Genomic DNA, 16,067 nt, shown 5'->3' on the forward strand with positions numbered 1-16,067 from the left:
GTTATATACGTTAGGTCCAAGGTGAAGTGAAGTGTTACTATATACTCAGTGACACGTACAACAATTTCAATGTACATTTCTCTAACTTGTACAAATGGCAATAAACTCTATTCTGTCTCCACAGTGTGTTTGTTTCTATAAACATACAGAGTGAGAGAGAGATAAGGAGGGGGAGAGAGATAAATAAGTTAATATAAACGATTATTTTTGATTACCTTTACAATTAAATCTTTCAATCTAGAAACATATTTTCTATAGGGTGACATCAGGTAAATTGGGCCACTTTTTGGTTAATTGCTTGGGTAACTAAGAAAAAGTAATGTGACACTAGATTGTGTTTTTATAGTTAATAAGGACTGTTTTTAATATTTTTGGGTTGAATTGATGTGATAAAATCATTTAGGTCTTACAGCATTTGAAACATCAGCCCTCCTACATTTTTGAGATGATCAGTGTTCAGGTAAAATGGGCCACTGAATTTCAGAGCAAAACAGAGTCATTTCTGATAAAACAATTTAACCTCAATTTTAACACACATGTAACACAATATAACCTTACATTTAAAGAACTTTAAAATAATACATGAATAATGACATTGAAATGTTAAGAATCATTAATGAGAACTAGCAATTTAGGAACTGTAATGTTAATGTGTGTGTGTGCCTCTGTCTGTGTGTTTCTATGTGTGTCTCTCTGTCTGTCTTTCTCTCCGTCCATCTGTCTGTGTGTGTCTCTGTCTTTCTGCCTGTTTGTTTGTCAGTCAGTTTTTCAGTTTGTTTTCCTCAAACTATAAGTTTTAACATTTTAGGAATAAAACAGCAATAAAATAATTGCAAAAATAAGACACATTTCCTCTTTTGATGTCTTTGTTTATTATGTTTTCTCCATAAACATCCACGCACAGTTTTCACACATGTATGGGTCCCTTTTAGTCAACAGAGTCACATCTTAAATTGCACATTAAAAAACATCCAGCTGATTAGGATTTCATGCTCCACAATAAAATTCGGTAAGACATAATGACTGGACTCAGTTATTTCCAACATTGACTAGAGTGAACATACTGTATGGCAGAGGATTCACAGCACATCAGTGTCACTTCTGTGCTGTTATAATCTCAGTGACTACCTGAACCTACACACTCACTCTCTGTGCTTCTGGATTCAGTCTTCTGTCCATGTTTGGAAATGATTCATAGATTTACATGAACTAATGAGATGTTTCATACATTTAGGTCACAACTCTCATGAGTCCCAAATCCATGGCAGACTATTTTGGAGTCACAAGATTTCAGAGTTCTTTTGCACCATTCAAAAGTTGGACCAGTCACTTTAACCTGTATAAAATAAAGAGATAGTTCATATGTCATGATTAAAAAAAAAAAAAAAAAGCCCAAAAAATGTTTGTGCTTGGTCACGACTGGAAGAATGTAAGGAAATATAAACATACAAAAATAATCTCTATACTTTGGTTTGGCTCAGATTTCAGGATTTATGGCGCTGCAAAGGCTAATCACTATTATTAGGAATTTCATGAAAATTCTCCCAGAACTTTGTTTTGGCATCAAAACTGGCAGCACAGATTTGATTCTATAAAAAATATAATCTAAATCTTAAAAAAAATTGTTTGTCTATGTAAAAAACATAAAAAGTTTGATGTTCTTGCCTAATACAAATGTCACAAAATGTTAACTGTGTAAAAATAAAGACTAAAAATCCTCTAAAATTCCTTGACATCCATCTCTTTTGTTTCCTCATATTTTCCTCCAACATACAGCAATTATGATGCTTCACTGGTCTGAAGCTGCTGTAAATAGAAATGTTAACTACTATCACTCAGTGGTCCTGAACCATGCAGTGATTTTAAAATGCATGATCTGCAGAGAGCAGCTATTTGTATTCATTCTTACATCACAGGCTGACGTGGCAGTAGGTAGTTAATGTCAGAAATAAATAGTGCATTTCTTCAAGTTTCTCACTACCTTCATGTAACACTTCGTCCCATAGTGAGTTTAACATCTTCAAATGGAGAAGATTCTGCAACAAAAGTCTCTATCAACATGTTTTGAGGTTTACGCCTTGTTTACGCTCTGTCATCTGCTTCCTGTCCATCAGCTGATGGCTCACAGTTGGTTTCTGGTTTCTTGTCTGGCATCTTTACAGATACTGCAGCTTCTGCCGGGTTTTGGTTGGAAGTTTCTGGAGTCCCTGACTCAGTCTCTATTAAATAAAACACAATAACAAGTAAGAACAGTAGTGTAACATCATGCTGATAGGCCCCGGTGCAATATTTTTTTGTGCTCCCACCCCTGCCCTAAACACAAGCACACGCGTACACACGCGTACACACACACACACAGCCACTCGAGAGAACTGCTATTGTCACCATGTAGGCTAGGTAACTGGCCACACACTCATCCTGCAAACCAGCCTTTCAGCACCACGGACAGCGGCTGAAGCTCCATATCAACACTTCCCTAACAGCCTGCCCTGACCTGGGCTCAAACTACCACAGCCTGATGATGTCTTTTCCTTCCTCGTTTTGTGCGCCGCTTTTTTGTTTGGGCCTGCGAAACATGATGATGCTACCTTTTCTCGTCAAATTTCATCCACTTGCTTTTTTTTTCTTGCTGAAAGGAGAAACAACTCACATCACGAATCACGACTCATCATGACTGACAGGTATCAAGATGATTGGACAAATCATCATTTCATCCTCCAATACCAGCCACTCAGCGTTACCTTACCGACCTGCCTCGAGCTATTCCACTCACAAAAACAGGGGCCTGTCGCAATTCTGCTGCTTTTTTTCCCTCCTTCATGGGCCCCTGACGGTGTCTGGGCCCCGGTGCAGCTGCACCGTTGATATTTACGCCACTGAGTAAGAGTTTTAATACACCTTTAACACCTAAAGCCACGATGTCTGTCCCACCCCAGCCTGGATGACAAAAGCTAAATGTCTTTACTGGATGTTAGAACTAGCTTCAAGCTTAAAAAGCTTAAAGTAGTAAATAACTTTAAAAATAATGCAGAGAAGGACATTTCCTTCTCAGATTAAGAGGAGCTGACACATTTGAGTAGAAGTGCCTTAAATGACGTACTGAACTTGGGTGAACATATTAAAACATTTCCCAGCACAGGAAACTCTTCCATGTTTTTTCTGAACTGTTTAGGGTTAAACTCTCGTGGTTAGGATTTTACTGACCAGCTCCACTGTGGCCGTTTTGTGTCGCTGAGACCGGGGTGGTTCTCTGGATTCCTGAAGCAACTGAGGAAAACAATTGAAAATTAATAAATATTAATGATACAGAAAATACATCACTAACTAAAACACATTTGGTTGATTTTCTACTATCAGTCAGTCTTCTGTAACTATTTTGAACACCACTTTGTGTTTATGTTTGGTTTAATAACATTTTACTCACCAGCTCCATCGCTGAGATGTTGGGTAGTATCAGTTTGTCCTGAAACAAATGGTAGAAAAAATCCATTTGAAGATAACTGGTGAAGGTTTTTGTTCTAAATCAAACAAGTTTTATCATAGTTTAAACATGTTTCAGAGTAGGTTAAATAACATTTCATTACCTTCACCATGAGGAGATTCATTTAGTGGTCTCATCTCTTGTTCGGTCCCTATCAAGATAAAAAATAATAATTACAAAACAATAAATAAATGCTTTTGTTTAGAACTATAGTAGTTGAACACCATCACCTAAAACAGATAACTGGAAAACAAAATAATAATAATACACATATATCATAAATCTATGTTGTCAACATTTTTATTGTGGTTATGGTTTTTATAGCTAAGAAGAAGGTAGCTCAATAAAATGACTCTACAATTTCTGCTGAAATTAAAAGAAAAAATCCACAGGCATGTTAGATGAATAATCCACATTTGAGAGCTATGTTTATTTTTCAGTATGTTTTCTTATCAAACATTTAAGTGAACATTTTGTATCTTACCTTATAAGGTAAGATACAACTGATTACTGAACTGTTTGTATTTAATTAAGGATAATTTTCTGTGTAAAATCAAATATTTGTATTCATAAATCTGGTAGAGCAAAACTATTGAAACAACCACAAAGTGACGCTACAATTTCTGTTGGAATAAAAAATTATTTAATGCATGTTAAAAAGTGAATAATCTATATACTGAACTATGTTTCAATATACTTTTTTATCAAACATTTACGAGAACATTTTGTATCTTACTGTTTTGTGCTCGTCGCCTTCTTTCTGTATATAAAAGAAAGAAAAATGTTGTAAATCAGTCATTCATAATGTGATCATCATTAAAAATTAATCATGCTTAAGCAGAGTGTCACCAAAGATGGATCCTGACAGCAGAACAAACTCAAACATTTTCATATGACTTCTATAAAATCACTGATTTTATTTAAATAAGATTTTTTGGATGTGTAATAATAATTTGGACTAATAAATCTGGTAGAGGAAAAACTATTAAAAACAAAGCAGCTCTATCATTTCCACAGAAATAAAGAAGAAATCAACTGATCAAACTGAATTATTGACTGTTTATAGATACTATATTGGTTGTGCTGAATACATGTTCAAATGAATTCTGAAATTTACATAAACTACAGTTGAAGAATGTTTTATTTCACAACAAGTTATCTTGTTTACATGTTTAAGAGCACATTTAGTTTCTTCCTGTCAAGGTCCTAAAAAACTCAAAAGAAGGACCCAAATACAGAACTCAAAAAAGGATTTAATACAAACAAAATAAGGCAAATCCAAAAATGATAAAGTCCAATACAAGTAAAACTAAACTGAGGAACCACCAGGGAAAAATCTAAACTTACTTCAAAAAAAATCTAGCTAAAGGCAACATACACGGGAGGCACGAGGAAAGACACGAGGAGACAAACTGAGGATCACACTGAGAAGACATCTGGACAAAGTGACAAAGGACAGGGAGAAACACAGAACCTCTCCTTGTGATTGCACAAGGAGAGACAGGTGTGGTTAGACAAGTGAAACTAGTGAAGGTAATCACAGTGGAGGGAAACTGAGGCAGGAAGAACACTGGAAACACACACAAGGGAAATCAACTACAAAATAAAACAGGACATCTTACAATACACAAGAACAGTGGACCAGGAAGAGATACAAAACATAAGAGACACGAGGAGGGGAGCAAGGGAACAAATACACACACAGGGAGTTAAACTAGACATGAAACATTGCACTCGGATGCAGGACAAAACAAGAGATCGCCAAAATAGGGTGGTCTCAGCTCGCCATTCGAGCCCTGTCGCAGTTCCTTTGCAGTGAGAACACAATCACCTCAGAAACCGGCACAACTGACTCATAACTGTAGTACACACCGTAGTCGTGGGGCAGTAATGCGCCCTGCCAACCGTTCAGTAAAAACAATAGAAGAAAAAGGAATAGAAGAATCAGCAACAGAAGAAGAAGAGAAGGAGAGAAAAAAAAACAACAGATCTATCTGGATGAAATTAGTCGTGGCTCCGTGAGGCGGCACGTCTTCATTTTAACCAATGCATCAGCACATTATTTTCGAAATATATTGTCCAAAAAAATGCATTTTTTGTTTATTTAGCAAACACTGGTACATCAACTAGATGAATGCTATAAAAAAAAAAAAAAACTAGCCACACACACTGCTGATGCTCCATGGCTGTTGTTTTTCCCCGTGGAAAGCGGTTAAGAACCTGAATGAATGAATGAAGATAAGGAAACTCCCCCGCCTACCGGTAAGATTTCTGACCAATAAGAGACGAACTGGATTGCACGTGGCATTTGTTTACAACTTTGGACCGCAAGAGACTTTTGCCGTGTGAACACAAATGAACCAAGTGACAACTGAAACAAATGTATCGGTTTTGCCCCTGAATCGGAACAAAGCAAATGAGTCACAGGTGTGAATACACCCTGAAAGACAACAAATAGTACACCAGAAACTACAACTAAGGAAGACAACAGCTACAACCACTGGGAATACAAAGAATAAAACACAAGGATGGAAATTCAAACACAGGCAGGGAAAAGGATTTACAAAAACACACTAGAACTATAAAAGAAACTACGACCTGGGAAAATCTACTACACAAAAAATGCAACACAAAACAAAATACTGGGAGCTAAAACTCTAGAATGAAATACAAAGGAAGTCAAAACCCTGAAACATAGGAGACTACAAGGTAAAACTTGAAAGGTAGAATGTAAAATAAACAGAAAATCATGAAGGAAATACTGAAACACAAGAGATCATAAACTAAACACTAGAAACATGAAATGGAAAACATTGAAAAACTTATGAACATTATAAATCAAAACCTGGATCATGACACTTACCCTCTTCCCTTCTTTCTGTATAATGGACAAAGAAAAGTAGAAAATCAGTCATTCATAATGTGATCATCATTAAACATTAATCGTGCTTAAGCAGAGTGTCACCAAAGATGGATCCTGACAGCAGAACAAACTCAAACATCTTCATAAGACTCATATTACATTACTGATTGTATTTAATTAAGGATAATTTTCTGTTTAAAATCAAATATTTGTTTTTATAAATCTGGTAGAGCAAAACTATTGAAACAACCACAAAGTGACGCTACAATTTCTGTTGGAATAAAAAATTATTTAATGCATGTTAAAAAGTGAATAATCTATATACTGAACTATGTTTCAATATACTTTTTTATCAAACATTTACGAGAACATTTTGTATCTTACTGTTTTGTGCTCGTCGCCTTCTTTCTGTATATAAAAGAAAGAAAAATGTTGTAAATCAGTCATTCATAATGTGATCATCATTAAACATTAATTGTGCTTAAGCAGAGAGTCACAAAACAAAGTAGCTCTATCATTTCTACAGAAATAAAGAAGAAATCAACTGATCAAACTGAATTATTGACTGTTTATAGATACTATATTGGTTGTGCTGAATACATGTTCAAATGAATTCTGAAATTTACATAAACTACAGTTGAAGAATGTTTTATTTCACAACAAGTTATCTTGTTTACATGTTTAAGAGCACATTTAGTTTCTTCCTGTCAAGGTCCTAAAAAACTCAAAAGAAGGACCCAAATACAGAACTCAAAAAAGGATTTAATACAAACAAAATAAGGCAAATCCAAAAATGATAAAGTCCAATACAAGTAAAACTAAACTGAGGAACCACCAGGGAAAAATCTAAACTTACTTCAAAAAAAATCTAGCTAAAGGCAACATACACGGGAGGCACGAGGAAAGACACGAGGAGACAAACTGAGGATCACACTGAGAAGACATCTGGACAAAGTGACAAAGGACAGGGAGAAACACAGAACCTCTCCTTGTGATTGCACAAGGAGAGACAGGTGTGGTTAACGAGACAAGTGAAACTAGTGAGGGTAATCACAGTGGAGGGAAACTGAGGCAGGAAGAAAAACTGGAATCACACACAAGGGAAGGCAACTACAAAATAAAACAGGAAACTTTACAATACACAAGAACACTGGACCAGGAAGAGATACAAAACATCAGTGACACTAGAAGGGGAGCAAGGAAACAAATACAAACACAGGGAGTAAACTAAACATTAAACATTGCACTCGGATGCAGGACAAAACAAGAGATCGCCAAAATAGGGTGGTCTCAGCTCGCTTCCATTCGAGCCCTGTCGCAGTTCCTTTGCAGTGAGAACACAATCACCTCAGAAACCGGCACAACTGACTCATAACTGTAGTACACACCGTAGTCGTGGGGGCAGTAATGCGCCCGGTTGCCAACCGTTCAGTAAAAACAATAGAAGAAAAAGGAATAGAAGAATCAGCAACAGAAGAAGAAGAGAAGGAGAGAAAAAAAAACAACAGATCTATCTGGATGAAATTAGTCGTGGCTCCGTGAGGCGGCACGTCTTCATTTTAACCAATGCATCAGCACATTATTTTCGAAATATATTGTCCAAAAAAATGCATTTTTTGTTTATTTAGCAAACACTGGTACATCAACTAGATGAATGCTATAAAAAAAAAAAAAAACTAGCCACACACACTGCTGATGCTCCATGGCTGTTGTTTTTCCCCGTGGAAAGCGGTTAAGAACCTGAATGAATGAATGAAGATAAGGAAACTCCCCCGCCTACCGGTAAGATTTCTGACCAATAAGAGACGAACTGGATTGCACGTGGCATTTGTTTACAACTTTGGACCGCAAGAGACTTTTGCCGTGTGAACACAAATGAACCAAGTGACAACTGAAACAAATGTATCGGTTTTGCCCCTGAATCGGAACAAAGCAAATGAGTCACAGGTGTGAATACACCCTGAAAGACAACAAATAGTACACCAGAAACTACAACTAAGGAAGACAACAGCTACAACCACTGGGAATACAAAGAATAAAACACAAGGATGGAAATTCAAACACAGGCAGGGAAAAGGATTTACAAAAACACACTAGAACTATAAAAGAAACTACGACCTGGGAAAATCTACTACACAAAAAATGCAACACAAAACAAAATACTGGGAGCTAAAACTCTAGAATGAAATACAAAGGAAGTCAAAACCCTGAAACATAGGAGACTACAAGGTAAAACTTGAAAGGTAGAATGTAAAATAAACAGAAAATCATGAAGGAAATACTGAAACACAAGAGATCATAAACTAAACACTAGAAACATGAAATGGAAAACATTGAAAAACTTATGAACATTATAAATCAAAACCTGGATCATGACACTTACCCTCTTCCCTTCTTTCTGTATAATGGACAAAGAAAAGTAGAAAATCAGTCATTCATAATGTGATCATCATTAAACATTAATCGTGCTTAAGCAGAGTGTCACCAAAGATGGATCCTGACAGCAGAACAAACTCAAACATCTTCATAAGACTCATATTACATTACTGATTGTATTTAATTAAGGATAATTTTCTGTTTAAAATCAAATATTTGTTTTTATAAATCTGGTAGAGCAAAACTATTGAAACAACCACAAAGTGACGCTACAATTTCTGTTGGAATAAAAAATTATTTAATGCATGTTAAAAAGTGAATAATCTATATACTGAACTATGTTTCAATATACTTTTTTATCAAACATTTACGAGAACATTTTGTATCTTACTGTTTTGTGCTCGTCGCCTTCTTTCTGTATATAAAAGAAAGAAAAATGTTGTAAATCAGTCATTCATAATGTGATCATCATTAAACATTAATTGTGCTTAAGCAGAGAGTCACAAAACAAAGTAGCTCTATCATTTCTACAGAAATAAAGAAGAAATCAACTGATCAAACTGAATTATTGACTGTTTATAGATACTATATTGGTTGTGCTGAATACATGTTCAAATGAATATCTAAATTCTGAAATTTACATAAACTACAGTTGAAGAATGTTTTATTTTGTAATAAGTTGTCTTTTCACATGCTTAGGAGCACATTTAGTTTCTTCCTGTCAAGGTTGTAAAAAACTCAAAAGTAGGACCCAAATACAGAACTCAAAAAATGATTTAATGCATGTTAAAAAGTGAATAATCTATATACTGAATTGCTTTCAGGACATATAAAGTTGTATTGAATATTGAACTATTTTTCAATATACTTTTTTATCAAACATTTACAAGAATATTTTGTATCTTACCTAACATTGCTCTTTGCTGTCTTCCTTTATATAAGAGAAAGAAAAGAATGTTGTTAATCCGTCATTAATGATGTGATCATTATCAGTCACTGACCATGCTTTAGCATTGTTTTATATTTGATAGTGACAGTGGAAAGAACATAAGGTACTCCTTCATCAGACTTAAACCACAGAACTGATCTGTAGGTGATTCTGACTTCTTGTTTAAAATCAAATATTATCACTTATAAATATGTTAGAGCAAAACTACTGAAAAAACTCATTATTACTGAATATTTTATCAACACAAAGAATTCTGGCTTCTTACCCCTCATGCACTTGCAGATGAAATATGCAGCTACCACATAGACAATCCCTACTGCTACAAAGATGGATATCCAGACTATAAAACAAATGGATAAAACAAAAAGTCAAATCTATTTGGATGATATTGGCTAACGCTTTTGTTTGATTTTGTGGTATTGTTAATATGCAATGTTTGTATGAAGATAAAAAATCTGTGCTTATAATGAGGATGTTTGTCAGTGGAACTACTCACACACAGCGATGGGGTTTGTGACGCTTTCACTGGTTTCATTGCTGACTGGGTTCATCATCAAACATCTGAAACTGAACCCTGAACTGAAATCCAAAAAATGCTAAACATTCAGAGAAAGAAAATCATGAATAAGGATAAAAGCTCACTAGCATTGAGGATGACAGTATTGTGAAGAAAGATTAATGTTAGTTTTTCATACATTTCTTATAATCAACTCCTCATATGAAGGTCCATGCTTGCCATCTATAAACCACGTATAAGTGATTGGTTCAGCCTCTGCAGTGTTGCCTTTACAGGTCAGGCGACAGTAGGTCTTCCAAGTGTCACAGGATGTTTCTACAGAGGGTTTAGCTACACGAGCTGAAAGAGCATTTGAAGAAAGAGCAAAGATACGGGGTACTTTAGAGGACTTGAGGTCAAAAGAATTTTAAGAATGATCTGGTGGTTAAACTTTATTTAAAAATCACCACTCACAGATAACAGAGAGCTGAGTTTTGTTGAAGACTTTGCCGTTAATCTCTGGTGTGTAGATGCCGCTGTCATTCAGGTTAAGATCTTTGATGGTCAGTGCTCCAGTATCAGTGTTCACCTCACAACGACCTAAAATCATGATCAGACATGGTGACATGTGACAGCAGGTGTCAGGGAAAATGTATGTATAGGGGGGAGAAATTGAATAAAACTAAATAAAAAAATAAAAAAACAACTGTGGTTAATATTTGTTTTTTAATTTCATGGTTCAACTGCATTACTCATCCACAGAAAAATAGAGTAACCATAAATCTAACACAAGTCTAAGTCTTTAAGGATGGGATAATATCACAGGCTGCATTCATGGACTTCAGTAACTTTAAAGACTTCTGCACCCCCAAACACCTAAAACCACCCAGAAAACACAATAAAACAACTCAGAATAGAACAAGCTTGACTGATTCAAACCAAGACAGAAAGACAACCCAAAACACATAAAAGTCCTGTCTTGACTTTTGCTGACACAGAAGTATCATACCTGATAAAACATCTTACACTGAAAACATGTGAAAGGAGCACCCACATTTACATCCTAAAATGAACTGAAATCATAACCTTTATCTCTCTTTCTTACCCATTTAAACACTCAGATTGATGCTAAAAGCAAATTAAAGGCCGTTATAAAGTCACTGGTCATTTACTTCAGCACAGATCAGTGGCTGATTTATTCTAATACCTTGAAGTTTGTTTCTCTGTTAACATATCAAAAACTATGATTTAATCAAGCTGAATAAATATATATAAGTACATCAGTGAGTAAATTTACCTTCAAACTGGCCAAGGCACTCAGACTCGTCTCCATACCACCCTGCTGCAATATTTTCATTGTGTTTCCACTCTATTCTTTGGATAGTATCAGTCATTGGGGGTGGTCTGAGGATCACATCTTCACCTTTAGCTCCGTAAACTGGGACAGCTGTAGAAAAAAAAAATGCACCAAATGTCATCATTTAACTCTTAAATACACTGCCTTTGCAAGTCAGGAGACAGCTGGTCATCTCAGTGTTGCAGGATGTTTCTACAGAGGGTTTAGCTACACGAGCTGACAGAAGAAAGAGCAAAGATACGGGGTACTTTAGGGGACTTGAGATCAAAAGAATTTTAAGAATGATCTGGAGGTGAAACTTTATTTAAACAATTACCACTCACGGATAACAGAGAGCTGAGTCTTGCTTAAGACTTTGCCGTTAATCTCTGGTGTGTAGATGCCGCTGTCATTCAGGTTGATTTTTTTGATGGTCAGTTCTCCAGTATCAGTGTCCACCTCACAGCGACCTAAAATCATGAACAGACATGGTTAGGCTACACGTGACACCAGACAGAGAAGAAAATTTAAAACAGGGAGAAATGGGGAAAAAAACACTGTGGTGGGTCTCTGCTCTTTATTATTATTTTATTCTATGTTTCAACTGCATTACTCATCAGCAGACAACTTCTTTAACCACAGACTTTGCACAAGCATACATCTTTAAAGATGGATTGCATTAATGGTCTTTAGTGAGTTAAAACATTTCTGTACCTTGAAAAAATGTTTTAATGAATTGCCTCATAATCCTTGGGTTTATTAGTAAACTCAGTCCAGATCAGGGGTTAAATGCTCTTTAAAGGTATTTTTTGATTTATTATTTTAAATTTGAGAGCTTTGAAGGAATTTTAAGTCTAAACAGTCATTAAAAATACACTCAAGCAATCCCTTTACTTCAAGTTTCCATAAAATGACTGTAATAACTGAACTAAGGTGGATATTAATGGATTCCAGTCATGGTTACCTTGTATTCTGTTTCTGTGGTGTAGTGGTGAGCTAAGAAGAAAAGCTGGGTGGTTTCTGTGGTAATGTGATGTAGAAATGTTTTAAACAGAGACTTCAGTGTCCATATGTGTGGCTAAGACTTTGTACAATCTGCGTTTTCTTTTAAAGACATAATAGTGTAATAATCCTCCTACACATTTGAAACTTGCAGACTTCCACACTGTCTCACCAGAAGTAAAAAAGTCGATTTTAAGGGACCAGTCTTGTCAGCATTATTTTATATTTTGATAACTGCTCAAAAACAGAAATATCCTAATAATATTGTGTGTTTTTTTCTCTACTCTCATGAAAGTGCTAATGTGTCTCTGTGTGTGTGTGAGTGTTCACATGCTTGTAGATGACTGATTTGATCTGTTTTATTGTTACTATTTATCTGCCCAGGGATGTGTAGCGTTAAAAAGTTGATAAGTGAATATTATCAACAAACCTCGTACAAGAATAGGGCGCCACCGCTTATGCGTTCTAAAATGGCTTCTCTTTAAGAAGGAAAAGGGAGGGGTTTGTTTTCTCAGTCATCCTAGGGTTCGATCACCACTCTTCACCAAGTTAGTAACTTAATGAGATAATGTATAGCATTAGCAGATTTATATCACTGTAGAATTATGTAACACCGATCAACTATGACACAACAAATATTAGAAATATAGCTAATTGGTTATAAACACTGAGTAAACACACAGAAGATCTCATCACAGCTATAATGGGTGCAACAGAACTTGACCACAAGGTGGCAATGTGGATCCATGGTAGATTTTCAACCTGGGCCTGTCAGCCTGGATAAAAGTCACTCAATTAATTCCTCCATAAAACTAAGTCATAGAGAAATAAAAAACATCATTGTGTTACTTATGATTAAAATAAACAAAACAAAGCGAGGGATGACCATAAGGCCCAATGACCTTGACCCTCAAAATTTAACCAGCTCATCCATGAGATAGAGTGGGGTTTGTGCAATGTCTGAAAAAAAAACCCAACATAAATAAAAGTATTCTAGAGAGATTACATTCACAAGAAGGTCCAGAAAGGACTGACAACCCAAAAACATCTTATTTACACTGAAAACATGTGAAAGCCCCACATCAATCTATATCTTAAAATAAACTTTAACTGCAATCTTAACCTGTCTCATTTTAAAAGTTTTCTCCCCTAGAAAAACACTCAAACCAGTGCAAAAAGCATACAGAAGGATAAAAGATCACAGATATCATAATTGTTCCCCGGGGAAGTCAGCTCACATTGAGCTGTTCAAGAGGCTGATGGCAGTCAGAGATAAATAGTTTTTGGTTAAATAGTTCTACATGTAACATATCTGGGGTCAGACAGGAGCAGCGAAACCTCCTTGATAAAGGTTTGGTTCATCCAGGATCAACTGGGCCTTTTTAAGAGTTCTGGCTTTATATCATTTAAACAGTTCATTCAGAGTAGTGCAGCAATTTTGTAGCACATATTGACTAAGACCAGCAACCTGTTCTTGTTTTTTAAATGACCACAATAAAGTCACTCTTAAATACTTACAAATGCCTTTTATTTGACAAACTAAGTAGTCGAATTTGGATCAAAGTGCTTTTGTTTTTAAGTGTAAATTAATAAGTATATTTGAAAGAAAAGTTACCTTTAAACTGGCCAAGGCACTCAAACTCGTCTCCATACCACCCTGCTGCAATATCTTCATTGTGTTTCCACTCTATTCTCTGGATAGGAAGATCCATGGGGGGTGGACTGAGGACAGCATCTTTACCTACAGCCACGGAAATTTGGTCATCTGTTAAAAAAAGGACACCAAAGGTCATTATTAAATATTTGTAGTCTTTTCTAAGTTGTCTAAATCACATTTGGAACAATTTCTTAATTCATGTGCAAAAAAAAATAAAAAATAAATTCCTAAAGCAGAGGTTATGCTACAAACGTTTTCCCCACACAACTAAGACAGAATCTACAGCAACATAATTTATTTATTTATTCATTTAAATTTATTTAACCTTATTTAACCAGGAAAACCTCACTGAGATTAAGAATCTCAGCAGCACAATGAACAGAGCTGCAAACATGAAACATTAAACATAAGAAACACTACAAACACAGATCAACCAACGACTGGTTCACAGAGCAGAAAGTCATCAGTCAAAACATCTACAACCTGATCAATCTTCCTCTAATACCTTCAGTCTATCTGTAGATTTTTAAAACAACTTTAATAGACCAGCTCTCCCAGACATTCATGTTCCTGCAGAACATTCAAGGCTGTTACCTGAAACTCCTTTTACCATCCCATGACTGAATTTGGGCACAGAGAGCAAAAGAAAATAAAGACTGGAGCTTCTCTGCCTTTCCACAAGTATGTTGGAAGCAGGTTAAGTTAAGCTTTATAAATGATGACATGAGTGGTCAAAGAGGGCCAACCAACTCGATCATACAATGATAAGTTCAGGACTTTAAGGTTCGTTATAAACCTCAGTGTCCCATGATAAACAGTATCTAAAGATTTAAGGCAGTGAGAAGATGCATGCATGTACAGGACATCACAGTAATCAAGAAACTGCATACAAGTGGCAGTAACAAGTCTTTTATTTTAAAGAAAAACAAGACATTTTCTGGAGAAATATAAGATAAGTGGAGATTTCAAAACAAAAAAGGTCTATGTTGTATAAAATCAAGCGGTTGAGTGAAATACGTCTGAACTTGGATTAAAACTTTACCCAAGTATACTAATCCACTTGAGGGTAAAGTAAGACCGGCAGACAAAGCGACAAAGTATTAACGGTTAGCTGAATTCATAACAACAAAACTGACAGGCCTCAGACGCCATTGCGCATGTCCTGAATGTTAACGCACCCAACACTGAAGTAATGTTTTACATTTGACTCTACACACTTCATATCAACCAGAAAAATGGATTTTAAAATCTCAAAAACAACAGATTTAGTAGTATCAACCCAGAGAACGGATTTTTAAATCTCCTTAACAATTATTATATTTAGTAGCATTTCAACACTTACCGTCGTTGGGTGACGCAGAAAAAAACAACAGGAAGACGTAAAATAATCCCAACGGTTTGAGCGCGCGCCACATCTTTTTCACGGGATACACCGACACATAGGCTACGTGGACCACTCTTTTCTGATTAATTTAACTAATTACAGGTAGCAGAAACTTCTTAGACAAGTAACCAGGAAATGAAATTTGACGGGTGCTGGTCACGGACAAAACCGAAAGTAAATTCTAGCAGTGGTGGGTTGTTCATGAACGAGCTGTTTCAAAAACTCGACTCTTCTACGTGAATCTTAAAATCAGGATTCTGTTGGAGAACCGTTCAATATGACTATTTCTTTTAGCTATAATTGTTTTTTAATGTATTGTTTGTTTCTGTGTTATGTGATTGATTAGTAGGGACAATCTTTACTCCACACTACTATAGGCTGAATGTGCACAAGGGACACAAACATAATGGTGTAACACTGTTTTATTTCAGGTGTGTCATACAGCTCGGCCAGGGAGCTAATTTCATCTGACCCACAATGTATTTTTGGGAACAAATGTACATAAAAACAACAACAACAAAAA

The 16,067-nt window shown here is 35.7% G+C and overlaps 1 protein-coding gene across 3 annotated transcripts; it reads right to left on the bottom strand.

Annotated features, from left to right (window-relative positions):
- Positions 1 to 848: 848 nt before the first annotated feature.
- LOC121506667 lies at positions 849 to 15,700 on the bottom strand. Of its 3 annotated transcripts, none has more exons than XM_041782505.1 (18): positions 15,503 to 15,700; positions 14,119 to 14,268; positions 11,846 to 11,971; positions 11,463 to 11,612; positions 10,640 to 10,765; positions 10,365 to 10,525; positions 10,166 to 10,265; positions 9,935 to 10,009; positions 9,628 to 9,651; positions 9,112 to 9,135; positions 8,728 to 8,742; positions 6,729 to 6,752; positions 6,345 to 6,359; positions 4,218 to 4,241; positions 3,585 to 3,632; positions 3,425 to 3,463; positions 3,205 to 3,267; positions 849 to 1,336 (listed from the first exon to the last, which is right to left on the bottom strand). In XM_041782505.1, the coding sequence occupies exons 1-18, from the start codon at positions 15,573 to 15,575 to the stop codon at positions 1,332 to 1,334; spliced, it is 1,242 nt and encodes a 413-aa protein (XP_041638439.1). In that variant the 5' UTR covers positions 15,576 to 15,700; the 3' UTR covers positions 849 to 1,331. The 3 variants fall into 3 exon arrangements, with proteins under 3 accessions (XP_041638439.1, XP_041638437.1, XP_041638438.1); XM_041782503.1 differs by lacking the exon at positions 849 to 1,336 and adding an exon at positions 1,343 to 2,219; XM_041782504.1 differs by lacking the exons at positions 849 to 1,336; positions 6,345 to 6,359; positions 6,729 to 6,752 and adding an exon at positions 1,343 to 2,219.
- Positions 15,701 to 16,067: the final 367 nt, after the last annotated feature.

This window comes from Cheilinus undulatus, unplaced genomic scaffold (genome assembly GCF_018320785.1).
Source record: "Cheilinus undulatus unplaced genomic scaffold, ASM1832078v1 Contig6, whole genome shotgun sequence".
Classification (NCBI taxonomy): domain Eukaryota; kingdom Metazoa; phylum Chordata; class Actinopteri; order Labriformes; family Labridae; genus Cheilinus; species Cheilinus undulatus.